The sequence below is a fragment of the Poecile atricapillus genome, chromosome 15 (assembly GCF_030490865.1).
Source record: "Poecile atricapillus isolate bPoeAtr1 chromosome 15, bPoeAtr1.hap1, whole genome shotgun sequence".
NCBI lineage: Eukaryota > Metazoa > Chordata > Aves > Passeriformes > Paridae > Poecile > Poecile atricapillus.
Genome location: NC_081263.1, coordinates 12522139 through 12545964, shown reverse-complemented (window position 1 = coordinate 12545964; position 23826 = coordinate 12522139). Strand labels below are relative to the sequence as shown.

Sequence of the window (23826 nt, the reverse complement as noted above, 5' to 3'; positions counted from 1 at the left end):
CGAGCTGTACCGCAGCTCTCCTCAGAGAGAGTTTAGTGTTTTTTCAGCTGCAGAATCCTCGCATGCAGCCGGCTGGGCTATTGAAGTTTTCCCCAGCACTGCAGAGGACCGAGGCAAGGCTGGCAAAGCGCTGCGGCCGCCGCTCCCGGCCTCTCCCTGTACCTGATCCCGAGGTGGGGGCTCTCCCCAGCCCGCCTGCAACAGCCGAGGGGCTCCCCAAACCTTCCCGGCGGCTCCAGGGCTGAGCATCCCCCCGAGCATCTCCCCGAGCATCCCCCGAGCGCCGCTTAAAAATAATCCCAGCCCTTGCTTACCCTACCCAGCGAGGTTGCGAGGATCCAGCTGCTGTGCAATACACCTCGTTTCTTTCAAATAGAAAGAAAAGCGCTCTTCCTCCTCCTCCTCCTCCGCCGCCCGTGATCTTCGAGCGCAGCCGGAGCCCAGCCTGCCTTCTCCTTTCATTAGCTGGACATGTGTCAGGTCCCGCACATCTGCGATTTCTCACTGCCTGGAGCCGCCTGTCCGATTCCAGGGAAACACAGATGGATCCCAGATGGGAAGGTCCTGCCAAACAGACCAGCTCTCCACCTTGCCAGAATACCCAGCTTAGAGGCACACACCCTCGGCTCCCTGCCTGCTCCCTGCCTGCGCCGCGCTGCTGCCAGGCTGCTCGCCAGCTGATGTCACCAGGCACACACCTACCAGCGCCTCGCCGCCCGCCTGACATTAACTTGTTAAATACACCCAATTTGTTTATGGCCGGCAGCAACAGCCAGGCACAGGCAGGAGCAAAAGAAGCCGCCGCTCTCCCCAGAGCAGCCCTGCCTTGTGCGGTACCGGCGGCACAGCAGCCTCAGCCCGAGCCCTGCGATTTGGAAATCGGGATGAGCTGCTGGCTAAAGCGGCGGATTCATTTCCCGAAGGTTTCCCCATGCGCGTAAATCTCCTCCGCGAACTCCCCCCAGCAAGCCCGGTGCCGGAGTTTGCGGCGCTGGAAGGCTGGCATGTGTTAGCAATTAGAAGCAACAACAAGATAACAAGATACTGATGTTGCAAGGGTACCAAACGCGGACTGCAAAATTCAAAGGAAGAGCAATTAAATGTGTAACATACTACCCGGCTCGAAGAGGAAGTGTTAAAGGAAAACGTAAATCCGAAATGTTTTATACCGGGAGTAAACTCCAGCGGGGATGTCAGAGCAGCGAGGGAGGCTCGGAGCAGGAGCCCAGCGGGCATTTCCCCCCTGCCATGGGCGCACAGACCCCCCGGTAATGCTGCCAGGCTGCTGCTCCCCGAGGTGCGGAGCGAACAACACACATTAACTGGAGGCCCCTGACTAATCCCATCAGCCCGGCACCATTCACCGCCAGCCGGGCGCTGGGCAAACACGGATTTACACGGCAGCATTCCTGGCCATGTCCCGAGCGGGGACTGCCACCCCTGCAGCCTGCCCAAAGCACCCTGCTCCAGCATCCCGCTGCCAGCTCCCGGCACTGCGCCCCGCAGGAGAGGCAGTGCTCGCATCCTGCCTGCACACCGTGCACACACACACAGTGTAAGAGCTCAGGAGGGATCCACCGCTCCAGCCCGCACAGCTGAGCAGCTTCAGGTCTTGATCCTTTCCAAATCTCTGCAGTCAACAACAGCCTCTCTGCCGGCAACACCGCCTTTCTCTCCAGCTACTTTTTTTGAGAACCAGGGACTTCAATGCTTTCTCAGCTCAGCAAACTAAGACCCTTGCCACTGCCCAAGCTGGGGGATGCTGCTTTTTCACAAGTCCAAAAATCATACATGCCAAATTCTCCACAGCAGGCATGACTGGATAGTTACTTGTTCATAGCAAAATGCTCCTTTTTATGAAATTCCCAGTGCTCTGGCAGGCTACTGCTAACTGCTATGTCCATAAACCTTCTGGAGGTACTGCCCCCCGGCATCTCACCTAACCCTTCACCCTGCCTTCTCTGCTGCTTATTCCTAATTAGTTTGAGGTACCTCTGCTTCCCTTTGGGAGGGGAAAAGGCTGTAAAGGGAGAAAATTGCTTTAAAGGAAGCATTAAAAAGCTTTCTGCAAGCAGGCACAGCATGAGATCCTGAACACAGCGGCCACCATCTCCTCCTGCAGAGGACAGGCCTCCCAGTACAGGATGCTGCAGGACAATAGGGCAGCAATTTGGGCAGGAGACTTTGGGTGCTGTAGGAGCACACGAAACTTCCCTGGCTGGGCAAACACATCACTCTGAGAAGAGCAGCCTGGCTGCAGGCAGAGGGGGCACAGGTTTACAGCAACTCTCCCTCCTCCAAACCTCACCCAAGAGCAGTAATTCTACATGTTTCAGTTAGGGAAAAAGAAGTGAATCACATTCAAGTATCAGCACACAAACATCTGGAGCATCCCACGAGATGCTCAGGCAGCAAAACAGGTTGGGAAGAGACAGAGGCAACAGTGCCTCCCAGCACCCCCTTCCAGCACCCCAGTCCCCACTGGAGGGGCTGCAGGCAAAGGCACCTCAATAAAACATTTAAGTTCAGAAAGTTCAGCTCGCTGGGGCTTCTGACACTTCTGATGGAGGTTGCGCAAAATAGTGAAGCTCTCAATATTTCATAAGCTGAGATGGAAAAACCATCTCTAAATTACACAGACAATGAAGGGAGGCACAACCCAAGCAGCTCCACCAACACCAGAACTAATAAAGTTATTTTCCTATGGACTTGCATCTCATGCTTGGCTCCCTGGCACCTCTCACTATGAGGTCCCCAACAGGAGCCGTCCCCGGCCGGGCCGTGGTGACAGCGGTGGCTCTCATGTGGATTCTCTGATGTCTTCTAAGCAAGCTCATGTTGCAGCTCTGTCCCCACTGGAGATGGTACCAGGCAGATGGATGCAGCCCTGTGCTCCCAGCATTAAGGATCCAGCATCAGACACAGCTGCTCCCTGTCCAGCCCTGTTCCAACATCTCCAAACCAGCCTGAAACAGGGGAGTGAACTCAAAAGCTGACTTAGGCCTGAGTGTGACAGAGGGGGGGATGCCGAATGATGAACAGCAGATGCTCCAGAGATGCAGCCTGGGATCTGTCAGGTCTTTGGGTCAAAGCCAGAAGAGAAGTACCCTCAGAAGGCACAGGGACAAGTTTGGGGGCTTTATGTGAAATAGGTAACCAGCACCAGGTGTTTCCTCGCCTCCTTTTTTAATCATATTTCAGCTTAAGGACCTGAATGCTTCACACAAACAAAAGCTGTCCACAACAGTGACAACTGGGTTCTAACTACCCTTTGTCAACCCACAGCCAAATAAATCTCTTCAATGTTTTTACAACCTAAAGCACTTTGAAATGTCAAGAACTCAGGTCACTGCAAGTATTTTAAGTGTAGTTACAAGGACTTTTTAAACTTTTATGAAAAGGCACACAACTCTTTGTCACGGTTTCCACAGCCCAGTGTCCACCAAACCCCACCATCCTCAGGGGAGACATCCCCACTTTTTACTAGGGAGGCAGGAATATGCCAGACCTCATGGTTCACCACTGGAGTAAGGAACATGGGTGTGTGCTTTTGGGTTCTCCAGGTATAAAAACTATGGACACCAGGGTGCCCTGAGTGGATGTCACTGCCAAGCCTCCTTTGAAAGGCTCATGGATTGTGTCTCACACACAATCCATGTGCCTCAGCTCACCCAAACCGTGAGATATCCCTAAGCTCATTCCTGAGCTCACCACTGCCAGAGGCAGGTCCGTTAAGTATAGAACCACAAAATCCCACAGTAGTCTGGGCTGGAAAGAACTTTAAATCCCATCCCATTCCACCCCCTGCCATGGCAGGGACATCTTCCACTATCCCAGGTTGCTCCAAGTCCTGTCCAGAGCAGCTGTGTCCAATGCCAATTGGACACTTCCAGGGATCCAGGGACAGCCACAGCTGCTCTGGACACCCTGTGCCAGGCCTCCAGGTTGCTCCAACCCACATCCAACCTGGGATGGAGAGTCCATGCACATGTCATCTACTGACCCCCTCACTGCTCCCAAGAGGTTTATCTGCTCCTAAATAGGTGTTAGAGCAGATTTTGCAGCTCAGACATGACAAGCACAGCGGAAGGAAGCAGAACTGCAGGCAGCATGGGGAGAACTGCTTTCCCCAGCTCACCATGCTAATCTGCTTCTGCTTTCTTCTCCTGGGAATGTTCCATGGAAAGAACGATGCAAGCAAAGTTTGAACACTGGGAGCTATTGATACCTGCTGCTCAGTGTGGTTTCTGAGGAAAGCGAGGAAATCTGAAGAATTTTTCCAGTTTGCAGTGGAATTTTTATGCCTATCACAGCCCATTGCCACAGTGAGCACAAGAGACCCGAACTGCTTCTGATTTCTCTGCTATTCCACAGATATTTCATGATGTGCCTCGGCTTTATTTTTTGCCTGCTGTGTTCTTACCTCAGAAAGAGGCTTCACTTGAATTCAAGGCAACCCTGGAAAGCCTTCGCCTTTTTAAGTTGACCACTTTCCATCACACAGAAAAATAAATCCAAATGCACTAAAGGCAGCCAAAGCCATTTATCAGGCTAAGTAGAAACCGTAAATTCATGCTAACTGGAATCTGATGGAAACCAATTGGGATCCTCCTCCAGGCTCAGGTCTGGCAGAAAAGTCAAACATTTTATTGCCTTCTTTATGCCTTACAAGACAGTGGAGCCAAGAAGGGATTGCTCCCTTTGAAGTGATGCTGGTGGGGTTGCAAGGGACACTCAGTGACTTGAGTTCAAGCTCAACCCCCAAAACAGAGATCAAACCTCTCCATTCCTGGCAAATTTATCACATTTAACAAACATCCTCTTTTCAATACATCCATTATTTGAATTAGCACATGGCAGATTATGTTAACAAGCTTAATTTGTCACAGAATCATGGGGAAAGGTTTGAGTTGGAAGGGACCTTGAAGCTCATCTCGTTCCAATCCCTGCCAGGGACACCCTCCACTGTCCCAGGGTGCTCCAAGCCCTGTCCAGCCTGGCCTTGGACACTTCCAGGGATCCAGGGGCAGCCACAGCTGCTCTGGGCACCCTGTGCCAGGGCCCCACTGCCCTCACAGGGAACAATTCCATCCTAATCTCCTGTCTAACCCTGCCAATGCACACCCTCTTATCACTTCCAGGCCCTTGTCCAAAGTCCCTCTCCAGCTCGCTTGGAGCCCTGACAGGCACTGGAAAGGGCTCTAAGGTCTCCCTGGAACTTTCTCTTCTCCAGGCTGGACATCCCCAGCATTCCCAGCCTCTCCTCAAAGCAGAAGAGCTCCAACCCTCAGCAAAATCTAAATCCAATCACATTTTGCCTCCTTCAGGAGTGAACATGAACAGTGTTTGGCTTTTGTGCCATTTCAATCTTGCCCAGAGAGGAGGAAAACCACATTAAAAGTTTGCCTTAACTGAGCTGGAAGAACTTTACACCCAGAACATCCACAATCAGCCATTGCCAAAAAATCCCCAAAACAATCAGGGGGAGCGAAGATGCAACAAGGAATTAAACACAACTTGAGGAAGTTACTGAAACTACTCCTGGCTACCCCTTAAGGGAGGGGACACACATCACCTAAGCACATGGTGCTTTATTCCTGTGGCCACATATGTAAAGAAAAAAACATGCAGGAACTGATGTCCTATGCAAAAATATCCCCTCCAAAACAACAAACCAATTCCTAAATCTAACACCCTTGCTCTGATTAGAAATCCAAGCTTCTGTAGCTGTCACGGGTATTTAAACCAAACACAGAAATATGGAAAAAATGAGTAATCCTATTTGGAGAGAGTAAAATCCAGCCTGCAGAGGATTAATTCTAGTTCAACAGCCCTGCAGCTTGACAGTATTTTCCAGATCAACAGCAGTGCCATTTGATTACAGAGATTTGTTCAAATACATACATCCACTCCCCTCCAATTGTCATTTCGGTGATTCTCAACTTCAGCTGCCCGACACCCAGACCAGGAGCATTCCTGGCACTGGAAGCTGTGTGGATGGAGCTCTGCTGCAGCTCCCAGACACTTCTCCACTACTTCAGAAAACCCAATTTCCTGTCTAAATCTGAGAGCTCTGCCCCACTCCTTGCAGGACCATCCTCTTTAGCACCTGTTTATGGTGCAGACAAGCTTTGGAAGCCAAAATCCTCCCTTTTTCAGGGGAGGTGGTGGCTTGAGAGCTGTGTCCTGGATCAGGCACCCTACTCGGGGCTCCCAGTGCTCCTCACCACCAGATGTGGAAGACCATTTACAATAAGCACAGGTTAAAGCCCAACACAGCAGCAGAGTTTGGGGTTTTTGCCTCATCCCAGGGGCCACTGTGAGCACTAAAATGCATGTGATGGATCCCAAGCCCCTTCCCTACACCAGGCTCACTACATCCCAGTCTGCTTCCAGCACCTCCCTCCACTGGTACCTTCCCTGCCACAAGCTCGGGCTCTTCCCCTGAGAATTGCTTTTCCCTCTTTATCTTGGGCTCTTTTAACAGAAGCCTTTATTCCCAATTTCACCCTGAGCTTCCCTCTGCTCCAGGCCCTGCACTCTGTGAGGGCTGCTGGGGCTCTGCTCCTTTCCCTGTGCTTCTGAGGAAGAAAGTGCTACCTCCCTACCATGCAGCCACTCAAGGAGGGTTCTTTCTCATTAATTAGATGTCACTAACCTGGTAAACCTGATTAAAAATATCCCAATTCCAGTCTCCTTTAAAAAAAATAAATAAATCCCAAGTTGTTTTGTTCATTACACCCAGCAAAACCACCAGCTGAGGATTTTAAGCAAGGCTTCCCAGTAGCATCCCAGGTTGTTGGCTTTGCAGGTTTAGCACCGAGCAGGGTTCCCTTCCTTCCAGCCTCAACCAATCAAAAAAACCACATTTCAAACGTGTTTTTTTGCTAGATTTTCCTACATTTATTTTTTACCCATATTTTCTTTGCCAGCTCCCTTCTCCTGCTCCCCGCTGACCCTTTAGACCTAACAAACTCTGGCTTTGGGGAGAGAAAAAAGAAGAAAGAGCCCAGCGCAGCCCTTTGCGCCTGGCCCGGCATTCCAGCGCCGCGCTCCCGGCTCCACAAAGTCTGATTTAGGAGCACTGCTGGGAGCTATTAGTTTACGAAAGGCCCAGCACGCCCACCCAGGCACAGGGACGGCGAGAGGCTCCCCTTTCACCGCTGCCATGTGCCTCCCATCCCGCCCGGAGCGCTCGGCGAGGCTGCGGCCGCGCTCGGGGCATGGAGCCAAGGCTCAGGCAGCCCGAGCGAGACCGCGCAGAGGTCAGCGGAGAGGGCTGGAGATCATCCACAGCCCCGTGCTGCTGCAGGAGAGGAGATTAATTAATGGGATGCTCATTAAGAGAGTTCTGCCTTCACCCAGAGTCTCCTTTTATCCTGCCATTGTTCCTTGTTGCCATGTCCTGTAACCACTTCTTCTTTTTTGTACCCTTTTTCTGTTTCCACTAGCGTGCTTTTAATATCTTCTTTTAATCTGCTTTTTTGTCTTATTTTTGCTTCTTTTCTCCACTCTCTGCTTCCACCATCTCCAGGCTCCTTGTCTGCCTCCATCCCTTCCCTGACAGCACAGAGAACCCCCAGCAGCCCTAAGAGCAGGTCCTGAAAATCATCCCTGTCCTCCCAACCATTGGAAGAAGCCCTTGGAATTTGCTGAGCAAGCTCAGCCACCTGCCCAGGTGTCTGCTACCTGACCCTGTTACCCTCCCAGAATTAGAGCATGCATTAGCCTCCCAAAAATGTGTGGCATGGGGAACTTAATGGCATGTTCTGCCAATAGGTGCCAGACTTTGGCCAGCTCCTTACCCCAAAATGCCTGGTGTGGATGTAAAATGTAGTTAACGCCACAAAACTGAAGATCAGCTCAGTGGTGGGAGAGGCAGTGAGAAAGGAAAGGGGAAAACAAGCAATGAGGCATCGTTTTGGAGTCATCAGGGTTTTGACATTCTCCAACTGGCTTCTATTAGCATTGCATCTGTGTTTGGGTGCCTGAAGGAGAAAAAAAAAAAAATACAAGGAAAGACTCATTTCCAGAGGTACAGAGCTACCAGCAGGTTTTCTGTGCTGCCACTGCCTCTGGAGCACTTGGATACAGCTCAAGGAGGACCAGGCACAGTGAACAAGGACCTGAAATTTTATTACCTTCCCCTCCTGCCGGAAGCAGAGCCTATTTGCAGATTTACAGCTCGTGTCAACAGGAAGTTCGTGTTTACAAGTTTCCTGGAAGAAAAGCCAGCATTCCTGTCCTCCACCACAGCCTGGTGGGAATGCTGCCTCATGGGGGAGTGTTCAGATTGGTATGGGAGACAGGAATGAGTTTTAGCCATGTAAAACATACACACTAATTGATAAAGCTATGAAAAAAAAAATAAATCTAAAGGCCAGAAGGAGAACAGTAATTCAGCAATTTGATGGAAAATGCACAGCAAGACAGCACAGCCGTGTCTGGAAAAATACTTTTGTAGCATCTGGGATTCACACTTCAAAGAAGCAGAAGAATTTTAAGAGGATGAAAAGCTATATTCAATCTAACATGAATTTTTCTCCTCTGGCCCAACTCTCCTGTCATTCCCATTACACTGTTCCTCCAAGAGTCACAGCCAAGCTCAGCTGGTCACACTGGGGTGGGGCCTCCTCTCCCAGTAAAGGCACGAATGGTGTGTCTGGTGGTGCTTCTGGATCCACCAGGATCCATCCATCCCCAAGCTCAGCCCCAGATGGAGCTGAGGACATTGTTTATTGCCTCCACAAACTGGAGCCCTGGGCCTAAACAGCCCTGTCTTGTGAAACCTGGATTTTAAGTCTTGCCCTTTAATATGGTTATTAAAAAAACCCTGAAACCAAATTTTAAAAACCCCAATATTTGTTCCAAAATTACACAAAACAAGAGGACATGAGGACAGCCAAAGGTCCAGCAGCCAGAGCTCTACCAGGATGCCAAATACCCAAATCAGTAAGTATTTATTGAGGCTGTGCAGTTTAATAAGGACAGATACGGAGTGCTTAGGGTGATCTCCTGAGAACATAGTGCTCCCAAGGAAAGTTTCTGACTTGACAGATGGACATTTTCCAATAGAAGCATGACCCAATCACAAGATCCCTCTGAAACAAACCCATTCAACACCACACAACAGGTACAGAAAACCAAGTCTCAAAAAGCCACATCTCCCTAGAGAAAGAGCTGGAGAAAACCAAGCTGGGAAAGCACTCCACACCACCCAGCCTTACCGACTTCCAGCACTTAACATGCAGAAGTTTGAAACAACTGAGCTGAAGAGGAAACTCAAAACTGGTACAGGCATCAGGTCCTTCCAATAGCTGTCCCCAAGTGTCCCCAGCACAGATTTAGGGTGACCCCCCTCAGCCAGAGCTACACGTGTCCACTCATTCCCTGGGTATTTGAGCTCTTACCACATCAACCAGCAGCGCTAAGAACAAAATTCCCAGTAGAATCAGAGAGATGAGGAAGAGAGAGTCATGCAAAGGTCCCAAAACTTGTTTTTCCACCCTAAGTCCTTAGCAGGAAACCATTACTGAGGAGCATTTCATTCCATTTCACATGCAGGTGTCACCATCGCTGTGCAGGAGAATGGAAGTTCAAAAGGAAGATTTTGCAATAGGCTGAAAGGAGCATTTGCTGAAAGCATCCCATCAAAGCAGGCAGGTGTCTTCTACCCCACACAGTGGACATACGTGTTCAGACAACTTCAAGAGCCAGAAAAACCCAAGCATCTGTATGGTGAACTTAATTTACATACACAAAGACGAAAAAGCAAGAAAATAATTACCTTCAATCCAAACCTCAGATTTACTAAACTCGAAATTTCAAAAGTCATCAAAATCTTCATTTTCTACACCACGAGTTACATTAAAGAAAACCAAAAAATGACTCAGGGAGAAGAATAAGAAAAAGACAACTTAAAAAACAACAATAAAAACCTAGAGCAGGAGATAAAAAAGAGAGATTCATCAGCAAAACTCCTCTAAGTTAGGGTTGGAGTGGACAGCAGACACAGTTAAACTGCAGCATTCTGGAAAGAACTAATTTGATTTGCCTGTCACTAGTGGGTGGGAAAAAAACCTCAAAAAAACTAAAGCAGCTCAAACACACATTTACCTCCTCTTTGTTTCATTAATCCTAGCCAGGGCTGTGGCTGAGGTGAAGCTGAGTTTACTGCCCCTGAGCCAGCTCTGGGCTGTGCTCTGCCCAGGTGAGCCAGCACCTCCTGGGGCTGCTCCTAACTTCTCCCAGCTGTGTTTTCCCCATGTCCCAAACGTCTCCACCTGGTTCTGCAGATGGAGCAGCTGCAGTTGAAGGCAAACACCTGGTGAGGCACAGCCCTGCCCTGCCTTGCAGGGGGAGATCAGAGCTGCAGCAGCTCCTGCCCTATTTAAGGCCCTTTCAGGGTTGTAAGTGGTGTGTTTGTGGTTAATAATCTGCCCCCTTTGAGCCCAGGGAACCTGAATTACTCAGCTGGGCAGGTTTACACCGACCAGCCACCAAAAATCTCCTGAAGATGTGGAAAGGAGTGCTAAATCCAGCACAGACCACCACTGGATGCTGCAATGCTGGTACCTTTACAACAGCTGCATTTCTGACACACCAGCTTTGGGCTGCACCAACCCAGCCAGCACAAGAGCTGCAGATGTGACCAAGCTCCCTGACAGGCTCCAGGCTGCCAGGAGGCTCCCCTGGGATAGAGGAAGACCCTCATCCCATTCACTGCTGGTGTCTGACCTACTGAATACTTAGAAATTCCCTTCTCTAGAAAAATATTTGACAAATACTCATCCTCCAGGGAATGTCATGATGGGCAGAACAAGAGAAATGTTTTTTAAGGGATTTTTACAGCAGTCATGTCAAGTAACACCTCTGTTTAAGTCAATACTGCAGTCTGAGCAGGCTTTTAGTCCAACAGTTCATTCTTCTTGGAGACTCCTTAACACTGAGCAGCAGTGTCATACAACTCCCTGGTTAACAGTGCTGCTTCTGCATTTCTTTGCACCATTTTCCTCCAAGTTCTTGGTCAGTGATGGCAATATTTATATTAAATACACAAGGGTATATAGCTATAAGTTACAAACTGGAGAGGCAGACAGTACATTAAAAAAAAACAAAAACAAACCCACTTCCCAGCAGGCTCCAGATATTTATTGTCACTAAAGCACCAGCAAAAGAAGCTGTTTGTTACTTAGCAGTAATTTTCAAGTGACTTGAATTGAATTCAGTACTGTAGTCACACAGGAAAAAAAAAAAACCATGAGAAATGCTCAAGGCCAGGTTGGAATGGGCTCTCAGGAACCTGGGATAGGGGAAGGTGTCCCTGTCCACAGCAGGGGTTTGGAACAGGATGATCTTTAAGGTCCCTTCCAACCCAACCATTCTGGGAGTCTGTGTAATAAAATGTTGGGGGAAAGGGAGATAATTTAAGCATTAAATTAAATCTTACAAGGCCAAACTGACAAGAATCAGTTCCAGAAAGCCTGCAGGGTCAACTTGTATTGACTATAGAAGATCCTTGTGCAAATTAAAAGGTTTCCCTGCCTGTTTGTTTCGGCATATGGGAAAGCTGCAAATTCATTCCCTGAGGTTTGCATGGAGGAGGCTGTTAAATGCCAGGACGAGTCTCAGGACTGGGATATTTGCATGGTAAGGAGTGCTGGAGGTGCAGCCTGCTGCCATTCTCCCACGTGCTCAGGAGTCAAGTCAAATCAAGCTGACATTTGTAACAGCCCCTCTTGGGCCTCGTTTCCAAACACCTGCATCCCTGTGTCTCCTGGTCCCCCAGCTCCTGGCTCTCAGTGCATCTCTGCAGGCAGCAGCTCACTATGAAAATGCAGAGTGCCTGTCTTCCTCACCCATGCAGAACTGCTAATCCCAGCAGGATAATCCTGCTTTAATGAGAAAACTATAGAACCTCTGATAAAGCATATAAATCTTATAAAAGCCCTACTACAACATTCCTTAGTCTCTGGGACTGGATGACCGACCTCTAAAATGAATTTTGCATGTGTCTGTCTCAAGCTGTGGAAGGTAACACGTGGCAGGGAGAGCAAACTGCTCCCTCTTGTTTGCAAGACACCATAAAGTCTGTAACAGTGCCAGAGGCAAATTTCCCATGCCTCTGGACACGTGTGCCACTCCATCAACAAAATACCTCATGCTCTGCCTGCCAGGAGCCAGAGGACACTGTCATCTCCCACTGCTTTTCTCCAGCTCACAGCACACCTCCCCAAATGGGAATGGCCATCTAGAGCTGACCTGCCCCAAGTCAGTGGCTCCAAAGGTCCAGTCATTTCCTACAGCCCAACAAAGAAGCTGGGAGATGGCAAGAACTGCGTCAGAGCCAACCTGGGCTGCAGCACAGCTGCTGAGCTCCAAGATAAACTTTGGAGCCTCTGCCAAACTGGGAATCTGTGTCAGGTTTTGTATGACAAAAAAAAAAAAAAAAAAAGGAAAAAAGATTTGAGAACAATTTCTCATTACAACTAAGGTGTAGAAATCCACAGACAATTTTTTCTGACCTCACAAGACCTTGCTCCAGCACCAGAGAAGAACCCAATGAATTGACATTTCAACACTTTCTTTTGCCCTCAAGTACAAACACACAACTACTGAGAAAAAGCAGTGATGCTCTGACCTGACACGACCAGTCGTGTTGAGGGATAATTCCTGTGCTGTATCAGTGACTGGAATTACCAGGGCTTTGCCAACAGCTTAATGAGATGGAAACTCATGCTCCCACTGCCAGAATTTGTTTGTCGGGCTATAAACTATTTAGATGCCCTGAATATTTTGCTCCTGTGTTATAAAACAGGTGTGAAGAGGTGCATCTCCCTTCACTGCTGCTTGGAGCAGCATGGAGCTGTCCACCGGCTCGTCCTTCACCAAAAGGGGCTCTCAGAGCCTGGATGGGGACTGGGTCACACCTGCCCAGAGTCCACCTGGAGCTGGAGCAGCTCTGAGTGGTGCTGCCAGGTTTTCCAGGCCTTCCTGAGCCACCTCAGCCCAGCAGGAGCAGCAGCAGGACAGCAGAAGTGCAGTGCTGGTGGAAACGGAGGCAATTATTACACATGCACATGGGAAAAGGGAAGATTCTGTGCCAGCCAAACGATTTTGTTTGGTACCTGTGAGACTGAAGGCAAGAATTCCTGTATGGATCAGATCCTGGTCTTTGGTGCTGAGCTGTCCTTACGCCCCTAGGATAGTCTTCAGCACTGATGGAGGATTAAGATGTGGTAAACAATGTTCAGGAGCAGTGACTGAGACTTTTTGAGTATTTTTTCTGAGCATATTTTACCATAAAAACATAACAAATTTCATTCCATCGATTTTATCTCAAACTTAGCTTTCTTAATTAGAAGTAGAGGGCTCGAGGGAAACTGCTGTAATCATTAAATGAGAAGTAAAACCTGATGAACATAGTAACTGCAGTGACTGAAAAGCTAAGTAAAACTGGTAGAGGACAAATCAAGAAATATCTAAAAATCACCTGCTCAACAGTTTGTGTGCTCTGATAGTTATTTACCTATTCACATACCCAAAGAGGATTTATTCTCCCTCTTGCTAAAATTAATGTTACACATGGAAAAAAAAAGGGTTGTTCAAGGAGACAAATATATCCAAGAAAACAGTTAGAGAAGCACCTGGGAATGCTTTTGGAGTACTGCAGTGCAAAACCAAGAAGATTCAGAAGATTCCATCAAATTCCCTCAGCAGATTCCATCAAATTAACTTCTAGGTGCTCAGCATGCCTAGATAAAGGGGGAAAATCAAGCCTTCATGGAAAAAAATCATCCCCTGGGGGAACAAAAGGACACCACCAGTGTATTCTGGAATGTGGAAACTCAGGTGGGCCGAGGGCAGTAATCTGAAGTCAGGAGTTTTGCAGCAGAGAGGTGAATAAATGGATGCAGGTGATCCACCCCCAGCTCCAGTGAGGAGTGGGAGTGATAAGAACAAGGCACTGGCTGTGTGTGCTGCAGCACAGCTCCTGACCTGCGCTGCTCCAGGAGTGGCAATGCCTCTCTGGAAGAACATTCCTGAGGATGACACAGTTTCCCAGCACCACGTAAAGTACAGCGTGTCTCCTTACTCACCAAGGAAGGTGATCCATCAGCATCTGTAGTGTGAAGAGGGAGACAAACAGCAGAAGGAAAGCAAAGTGCTAGAAAGAATTCCTGGCTAGAATTTGCTGCTTTAAATCTTCCCATGAACACGGGCTGTGAGCTGCAGAACGACACACTCGCACCGGGAAAGCAAAATGGGTACAAGGCTCCCATCCAACTCAGATTTAATGGCAGAGAAGATAGATCTGCTCTTTGAGAAAAATCCCAATTGTTGATTTCTATTTTGTCTGGCGATGGAGCACAGTATTCCTCCCTCCTTCCTGCCAAAAGTGGTGGAAGTACGATGTGCTTTAAAGTAATTACAGCAGCTCATCCCAGAAGTGGCTGCATTTCAAACGAGGCAGGAGATGCACAAGTGGGGAGTGGCTGCTCCCAGCTGAATGTTGAACCTGCCTTCAGACTTGGGGGTGAAAAGGTTCTCTCCAAAACAAACCACTGCATTTGCTTCCAATACCTGTCCAGTTTGTGCCCTTCTGGTCTGCCTAACCCTGCTGCACCTCCATGGATGGCTGGAAAAAGCAGGGCAGCACAGCCCAACGTGGAACCCATGGGCAGGATGTGCCTTCCTACAGGGATTTAGCTTGATCCAAGTTTTTTGAATTGGTATCTCTCTGACTCCTCAGCAAAACTGGCAAACATTTGGCTGTGCCAACCCTGTACCCCGCTAAACTGCAGTATTTGGAAGTGTACAGTATTTTCATTATTGGAATAACAGCCATAATTATACAAATAAAGCTATTACTATACTGGTCCTTTGATCATAAATAGAACTTAATGGATTTTATTACATCCCAGGAAGTGAAAGCTACAGAAGGAAAAGTATTGCTAAATGTGCTTTGCTACTACCTATCAATTTCTTCTAAACACTCAGCACTTAAGAAATACCCAAAGAAACGCACCGCTCTCACTGAATAACCATTGCAAGTTCCCCTCTGAGCTCTTCCCCTTTAGCCAGCTCACAGGGGATATTTCAGCAGCTGAAAATTAAAGGGTCACAATATTGAGCCTTCAGGTATCAAGTTCACAATGGAAATAGCAGCTGACACAGAAAGGGCTCCGCTGAGCACGGCGGTGATAATTCTGTTGCCTCGGAGCTGGAAGCAGCTCACTTACACAAAGTTTGTTATTTAACTCAGCGAGGAACGAAATAAAATGCCACAGCCATGGATTTATTCCTTTCACAGCCTCTTTCAAATCATACTCCACACCAGAGATGCACTAGCAGTGAGTCTTTAACTCTGGCTGTAGTATCCTCTTAAATCCAAATAATTCCCTGTCAAGTGCCGGGGAAGGCGGTGGTGGCCTGAGCAAGGGCTGCCTGTCCTGCAGACTCTTCTGTTGGAGCCCATCTTCCAGAAAGCTTCACTGGAGCAAAACACCACTAGATGCCACAGGTCCATGAGCAAGTGACAACAAATCCGGGATATCCGACAGCCACCGGTCCAAGTGGCCTCATCGAGAGGGGCAGAACAAGGAGGACTTCAGTGGGGCAGCCTGATATGCCAGCTTCCCACTCACCCTTGCTCACATAATCCAGGAAAAGCCATCTTGCCACCCCCGGGGACTCCCCACCTGGCCCCGCTCCGCAGTGACAGCCCAGGCCTGCTGCTATCTCCCAAACAGATGCATTTATTCTCCTGAGAGCCTCCCACGTCTTATCTGGCTGGCAGTTTCCAAACGTCGAGCGCCAAGTCCGGCTAAAACCACTTTAAGCTCTTTTAGGCAACAATTCCTGAAAGCGTTTTGGCAGGGGAGCAGGGAGGCGGTCCGGCAGCAGGGTCCCCCCGCGCTGTCCTGCCGGGATGGGCACGGAAAGCAGCCCCTGCACCCCACTCCAGAGATGCTGTAAACAGGACCTGGCACAGGGATGGATGTACAGTTTACAGAGATGCCTTGCTTCAAGCAAATTTGCCTCTCAACACATGGCCAAACTCTCACGCAATAAATTAACTATTTGGCAGCCACCGAACTAGCGCTGGAGCCAAACCAATTAGGGTTTAATGTGATCCCAATTTCCTATTTCTGAGACGGGGGTCGGGGAGGCAGGGGGAGAAGAGGAGGGAGGGAGAGCAAAGTAAATCCCCTCCTGGTTTATAAATCCTTGCCAATCATCCCAGATAAACCTGTCACCCACAGCTCTAAATCTGTATTTGCACTCGCGTGCTCCGAGGGACGCGGTGGGAAAAGGAGCATCGGACGCAGCCAGCCTGACTCCTGACATGTGTTTTCCATACTTGGGAAATTCAATCATTTAAAAAATATTTACAAAGCTTTGTCTTTAATTAGAAAAACATGACGACGGATAAGGCGAGTTATTGTTTCCAAGCTAGAAATGTCAGAGATCCTCATGATGTCAGAAGATAAACCCCATCAGCGACCCGCGGACCCGCTGCCAGGGCCGCAAATGTTTCGAGGGATTTTTTTCATCTCCCCTCAAAGTTCAGCCCTTTCCAGTCACAATTCATGGTTGGCTTCTTGGCCCCCAACAAAACTAATCATGAAGGAGGAGGAGATGGAGGGAAGGCTCCTGCAGCAGATCTGCCAGACGGATTTGTTTTAATGCAAACGAGCTCGAACAACAGGAGAGGAACAGAGAAACATTTGACTTCTTTGTGTTTTAACATCCTGACTCTGGTACCTCCCCTGCACAAGTAATTACCTGCCCTCAACTAAGATAAGCAAATTAATCTCATCTGCACCTGGAAACGCTGCAGGCTGAGCTGTCCCCATACTTTGAAAAAGTGTAAAATTAAGTTTCTGCTTAGCCAAGACCCAGGCAAACGCTCCCTCTCGGGACTACAGCCTCAAAATATTGCAGCCCACAATACCCACCTAAGAAAAGGAAGCTGCCTGTGCTCACAACCAGGAGTTCTGTCTGCCCAGGACCGTGTGTGAATCTACAGCTGTACCCCCAGTACAGCCCCCGCTCCACCTCTGTTTGATCCAACACCTGCGGCCAGATCCGGAGAGGCTCCGCAGGCAGGATGCACAACTTTAAAGTATAAAGCAAATATTTGTTGGCCAGCAAACAAAAGATAGCTGGGATGTAATGAGCTGTCAGGCCCATTTGTGTGCTCACCACTCCCGTTAAGGCGACTGAAGAGTCTCTGCTGACCAGGTGAGGGTCAGGAAGGGTCCCTGGACTGGCTCCTCAGCGCTGCCAGGCTGCTGTGTGCCACCAGCCCAGTCCCACCAGTGCCAGTACCTGCTCGACCCAACCACCCCAATCCCACACACCCCAAACACCTACAGCCTCCCTGCTTTATCTCCTTCAGGGCTTTATCCCCCCTCCTCCTCCTCCTGTTGCCTCCTGGCAGAACAGGCGGGATCAAACACACACAAAGGCCAGGTGGGAGCGTGTCAGGTGATGGATTTGGAGGAAGTTCCTGCTGCAGCAGCCAGGTGCACTGCTAGGAAGTGAAAGCCAACTCCCATGAGATCATGAGGATTAAAAAGTATGGATAAGCAGGGAGAAGCTGGTATTGATGCAAATAAACAAGTGTATCTATCAAGTCCAATCTCACAGCAATAAATCTGCAAGCATTCACTAAGTATTTTCTGATTATTTTATATCCACAGGCAAAAAAAGGTTAATCCTGCATTTTCTATTCAAAACTGTTCCTGTAATGAGAGAATTCTGTAATGTTTTTGAAATTTTTTTTCAGCAAGCTTTGAAGCATCACCTATGGCCCCAAAGCCAAGCCAAGAGCATGCCAGTATCTTGTGAAAACACCCTTGCAACCCAGGGCTGAGGGCTACTAGCAATGAGTACCTTAAATACCAACATAAATCTACACTGGAGAAAGCCTCTGCCTGAACAGTCTGATCCTTTAAATTATCCCAAGTGTAAAAAGCACATCACTGAGGAAAACACATGTGCAGAATTTGACCTCGAGGTCCGAGTGCCAGAAAAGTTGCTACCTGCAGAAGTTAGTGCTGCTCTCTCATAAAATGGAGTAAAGGACATTTTAATGGACTTCCAAGGTCAGGGTTGATTAACCTGGAGTGCACAAACACAGCAAAAAATGATGTCCAGGATACCTCTGAAGCTGAATCAAACAAGGGTGTGAACACACTCAGGATGTGGCACAGAGATGGGAAGGTGACAGGGACACAGGAGAAGTTTTAAGTCCCAGACACTGGCTGGATAAATGCCCTCAGGAAGGTGGTTTTCTGGAAGAGTTCCAGTTCCACCCAATCTGGGTGGAAACCTTTTCCCTGGGACTTTTTACATCAGAGAGGGAGAGGTGGATTTGTGCCTCACCTTTTTGAGTCTTACAGCCACCTCCTTCTGAAGGGGAAGAGTTCACCTCTGGTTCTTGCCAGCACGAGGGAAACCTGAGCAGTTCCCCCCTCCAGCAGCTCATGGCAGCCTCTTGAGGTGCCTGTGACTCCTTGGCAGCTCAGGATGACAGAAAGTACTCAGCCCACTATTCCATTCCAGTCCTGCTTCCAACAGAGTCAACTCCACAAACTCTTCCCCAAGTACGAGTACTCCTTTCGATCCTCAGAGAACCTGCAAATCAAAAAACTCTTTTTCTTTCCTCTCACTGCTTTAAAATATGGATTTATTTCACTCTCCTGAACACTGGCACAAAGGAAGAGGAACACCTAAAGCCTTTCATTTTACATCATATGAAAATCAAGACTAAGTCACTAAGTCCATTTCAATTTCTGGCCACTGGGAATATCCACGTGAGAAGAGCACACTCATGAGAGCCAGTATGTGCCTTACACAAACACCCCAAAATTTCAAAGCATTCCCACATTTCTTCTTTTTTTCCCCATTGTTAGTTTCACACTGAGCACTGATCCACCCCTCTGTAACACACACCCAAAGAAATCAAGCAACCTCCTGACATTGCCAGGATCTGTAAAATAAAGCAGAAATCATTGGGCTATGCAGATAATTAGATTTATAAAAATTATGAGTCTACAGCTGATTATTCACTTTCCTGAGACCAAAGATAAACCCCAACAGTGTTCTTGGGCTGACACTGGGCCCAAGAACTGAGTGAAGTCTCGTGCAAGTGTTCACAGTGTTCAATAGCTGGCACTAACAGGGCATCCTTACCTGATTTATCTACAAAGGTGCTGATAAGTACAGCATAAATCTATGTGCTTATCATTATAAAGCAGCTCACCAGGCTTATCCTTAGCATTCCCCAATGGATGCTGGGCCACAGACACATGAAACTGAATAAAAACCACTTTAGCTCCCACTGAGTCACTCCAAGCATTCCCCTCTCCTGCCAGGGGCTGTGGCCTTGCTGTCCCTGCTGCCATAGGGCCAGTGATTGCTTGCTCAGTTCTGTCAGCAGGACCCAGATGAAAAGCCCTAATCACAGAATAACAGAGTGTTTCAGGCTGTGAGGAACCTGAAAGGTCACCTTGTTCCATCCCCTGCCATGGGCAGGACACCTTCCACTGTCCCAGGCTGCTCCAAGCCCCATCCAGCTTGGCCTTGGACACTTCCAGGGATCCAGGAGCAGCCACAGCTTCTCTGGGCATCCTGTGCCAGGGCCTCACAGGGAGGAATCTCTTCCTAATTTCAGACATGGTTTAATATTGTAAAACTCAACAGCCACATACAGATCCATAGGTTCCTGCCACAATGCAATAAAATACTCAACAACTTGTCCCATGTTGTAGAAAGTGTCACAGCTGAGCAGAACCAGTTTCACATACCCACCCTGAAGCTCTGATGGAGGCACAAGATCCCTGTCTCCCTTAGCTCCAAATATTTTTAGCAGGATTTCAAGGGTCTGACTCTCCTCCCTGTGCTCAGTTGAGGGAAGCAGGGAATCTGACCAGTCCCTGCAAGCACCACTGAGCTGCACCACGAGCAGACACACTGGGTGGGATTTGTTTCATCCAGCTCCTCACTGCCAAAGCCTCAGCCAGCTCTCCTGGAGTCCCCTTGCAGTCAGTGAAAAAGCCCAGGCACCTCCAGTGCGGAATTGTCTCACTCAGAGAGGTGTCTGAGACCGGAGAGATGAATCACCCTCAGCAGCGCCTGTTTCTCAATGAGACTTCAAAGGGACCTTGGGGAGAGGAGATTAGGCACAGACTCTGGACAGCAGGGTTAAAGCACATGATCTCAGCCAAGCTCCTTCTGTGGGGTCTTTTCTTCAGGGCTAACAAAATGAAGGGTAGGAGCCAAGTGCCAGGGCTCTCCAAAGCCACGTGGACGTGGACACGGTGCTCTCCAGGCACCAGCTGAGTAAAGTCCACACGCCTTGACAGACTCATATATTTCTAATTTCCTCAAGGGGTAACAGCCTCACCCCAACATCTCCCCACATCCTGCCCTAAGCAGCACAATAAAGTCTAAAACCACCCTCTGCAACTTCTGTCACTTGGTAATTCCTTCTCCATATCGGGAATGCAGCTTTCAGAGTGGCTTCCACATTAGCATCAGCATCTATCTTTACACTGCTTCCCTATCACACTTCATTTTAAAATTATTGAATTCCCTGAGCTTTGGGTGTGCTTTTAATGGCTTTTCTCCCTTTCCTGAGCAATGGCTCATCCACAGAGTCACCTTGAGGCCACGACCCAGCCCATGGGTAATGGACATTGCTACACACAGCCCTCTCCGCTCCGTCCGGCTCCTCTCTCCCCATCCCGGGATGGTTCCATTTCCATCCCCAACTGCGGACAAAGAAGCACAGGCCACCGAAACGCCCAGGAGGCTGAAACACGGTGAGAGGCACAGGCTAAACACGTGCTCTCCTGCCAACCTCGGGGCGTCCAGAAGGCACAACACTTCTGGCACCAAACCCAGGGTTTTGGGGAGAATTAATGCAAATGCAGCCTAAGATATCCACCTTGGCAGCTCCACGCAGGAGAGGGCGCTGGGACAAGCAGGTTTGTGCTCACAGGGCTCACTCGCACACAGGTGCTGCCCACCCGAGAGCCTGCAGCTCGCAGGATGGGAACCACTGGTGCCCAGCTCTGCCGTGGCTATTTCGCAGTGGCAGGGCTCCCCGGGACACCTCAGGAACGCGTTTTAGTGCGGGAAGTGCCGGGAGGTGCAAACCCCTGCCCGAGCTCGGGCACCGCCGCTGCCGAGGGCCGAGCAAGGGCCGCCTGTCCCAAAGCCCCTCCAGCCTGCAAACCGCACAGAAACCCGGCTGGCGGTCCCCGAGGCCCACACTTGGGGCCATGAACCCGCAGGCTGAGGAGCACACATTAGCCAAAGGCACAGGCAGAGACCGCGATACGAAGCGCCTGTCCCCCGCCGCGCTGCGGGGCCTCAGCCCCGCTGCCCCCGGCCCGGCCTCCCGCCCGTGCCCCGAGCCCGGCTCTTACCCTGGCAGCTCCCCGGGATCCCCACCATGGCCCGGATCCTCGGCGCCTCCTGCCCGGCCCTCGCCGTGACGAGCGCGGGGCGCGGCCTCCCCCGGCCCGCCCCGGGAGCCGGGCAGGAAGGGCGGGCACGGAGGCTTTGGGGCTGGGTTACAGCGGGGCTGTGGGTTACAGCGGGGCTGTGGGTTACAGCGGGGCTGTGGGTTACAGCGGGGCTGTGGGTTACAGCGGGGCTGTGGGTTACAGCGGGGCTGTGGGTTACAGCCGGGCTGCGGGTTACAGCGGGGCTGCGGGTTACAGCGGGGCTGCGGGTTACAGCCGGGCTGCGGGTTACAGCGGGGCTGCGGGTTACAGCGGGGCTGCGGGTTACAGCCGGGCTGCGGGTTACAGCCGGACTGCGGGTTACAGCGGGGCTGCGGGTTACAGCCGGACTGTGGGTTACAACCGGACTGCGGGTTACAGCGGGGCTGCGGGTTACAGCCGGACTGCGGGTTACAACTGGACTGTGGGCTGTGGGTTATAGCCGGGCTGTGGGTTACAGCCGGACTGTGGGTTACAGCCGGGCTGTGGGTTACAGCCGGACTGTGGGTTATAGCCGGGCTGTGGGTTACAGCCGGACTGTGGGTTATAGCCGGGCTGTGGGTTACAGCCGGACTGTGGGTTATAGCCGGGCTGTGGGCTCCGGCCGGGCTGTGGGTTACAGCCGGACTGTGGGTTACAACCGGGCTCTGGGCTCCAGCCGGTGTGAGCTCCGGCCGGGCTGCGGGCTCCGGCCTTCACACCCCACCGGCCGCGTTCCCCAGCTCCCCAGAGCACTCTGCCTCCCCTCAAGGTGTTAAAATACCTGTATGCAATCCCAAAGGTGGTACAGTAGCTCTATGCCCCCAAAAGGTGTAAAAATATCTCTACACACAACCCCAAAGGTGCTACAATATTTGTACACCCCCAAAAGATGTTAAAGTACCTGTACATGCAACCCCAAAGGTGGTACAATACCTGTACACCCCCAAAGTGTTACAATACCTGAGGATGGATCGGTTTGTCCCCAGCCCAGCCCCAGTGCCTCAGGCTGTGTAACCAAAGTGATTTTGCTCCCTCCTGGCGCTTCCCACATTCCAAGCCGACCTCTGAACCACATCCACAAAGTTTCCCAGGGAGTTTTGATGCAGCCAGATATCCTTGGCAAAGGTGAGATGGTGAGATGTGTTTCCACTCCTACAAGCTAAAGGTACCTCATAACCTGGAAATGCCAGAGTTTGGGATCATGAGATCTGCACTAAAAGCCTGAGACTCCTATTCAGGGTTTATCAAGGCTGCAGCCTCATGGAATCCTGGAATATCCCTGAGCTGGGAGGGACCCCCAGGATCCCCCAGCCCAGCCCTGGCCCTGCCCAGACCCCCCAACAGCCCCACCCTGGGCATCCCTGGCAGCGCTGTCCAAACGCTCCTGGAGCTCTGGCAGCCTCGGGGCCGTGCCCATTCCCTGGGGAGCCTGGGCAGTGCCAGCACCTCTGGGGAAGGACCTTTTCTTTATGCTGAAGTCGAATTGGCATCTGAAAATGAATCACAGCTTTCTTCCCGTCCTCGAGGGATTTGCCATTTTAGGTGTTCTCTGGGAAGCTGAAAATATGCCAGCTAGGTCAGGAACATCCCAAAAGACTTGGGATTAGCTGTAGGAGGAAGATATGTGCTTGTAAATTGGGTTATAGCTGGGGTTTCCCTTCCCAGCAATAAAATATATGTGTAGTTCTGGGAGCAGGGCCAGGACCCAGTCTCCTGCCCTAGGGAGATGTCCTCACCAAGTCATGCTGGTGGCAGTGTGGCTATGGATGCCCTGCTTCAGCCTAGGAAGAGCTCACTGCAGTGAAACAGAGCTCTTGGGATGTGGCAGGAGATCCAAACCGGCCGCCCTCGAGCACTGTCCATGCCCTGAAGTCAGTGCCTGTATAATCAAGGCATTGAGACCTGTGAGCCCTCCTCAGGGAAATGAGGGCACACGGGTCAGGGCTGCAGTTTCCAGTAGGACACAGCAAACTGGGTTTGACCTGCCCCAGCTCTGGGCTGGTGGTTGCTGGCAGCAGCCCCTGGGCAGCCCAGCCCTGCAGCTCAGCAGTGTTTCACTGCTGATGCTCAGCAAGCCACAGGCTCCGTTGGAGTTTGCTGGCCAGGAGCAGGCATCTCTTGGGCCCAGATGTCCCAGGATGGAGCAGATCCAAATTTGCTGTGAAACCACTGGACCATCCATCCAGTCCCATTGTCTTGGTTTCAACTTTGTGGCTTTGCCTCGTCCCTGGCCCCTCTCTGCCAGAGCCCACATCCCCCGCACCGCTCTTATCTCCTGCCACGCTGGCTGCAGCTTGGCTCTGGCCTGTGTTTGTCACCACTT

At 50.3% G+C, this 23826-nt stretch overlaps 1 protein-coding gene across 4 annotated transcripts in view; it reads right to left on the bottom strand.

Annotated features, from left to right (window-relative positions):
• CBFA2T2 (CBFA2/RUNX1 partner transcriptional co-repressor 2) overlaps nt 1-21522 on the bottom strand; it is a 57354-nt gene extending 35832 nt beyond the window's left edge. For 2 of the 4 annotated variants that reach the window (XM_058850650.1, XM_058850651.1), the window contains exon 1: nt 21444-21522. In XM_058850650.1, the coding sequence (XP_058706633.1) occupies nt 21444-21471 (28 nt within the window). In that variant the 5' untranslated portion in view covers nt 21472-21522. Of the gene's footprint in view, nt 1-314; nt 565-21443 lie in introns of all 4 variants that reach the window. The other 2 variants (XM_058850653.1, XM_058850654.1) reach the window with 2 other exon arrangements.
• Nucleotides 21523-23826: the final 2304 nt, after the last annotated feature.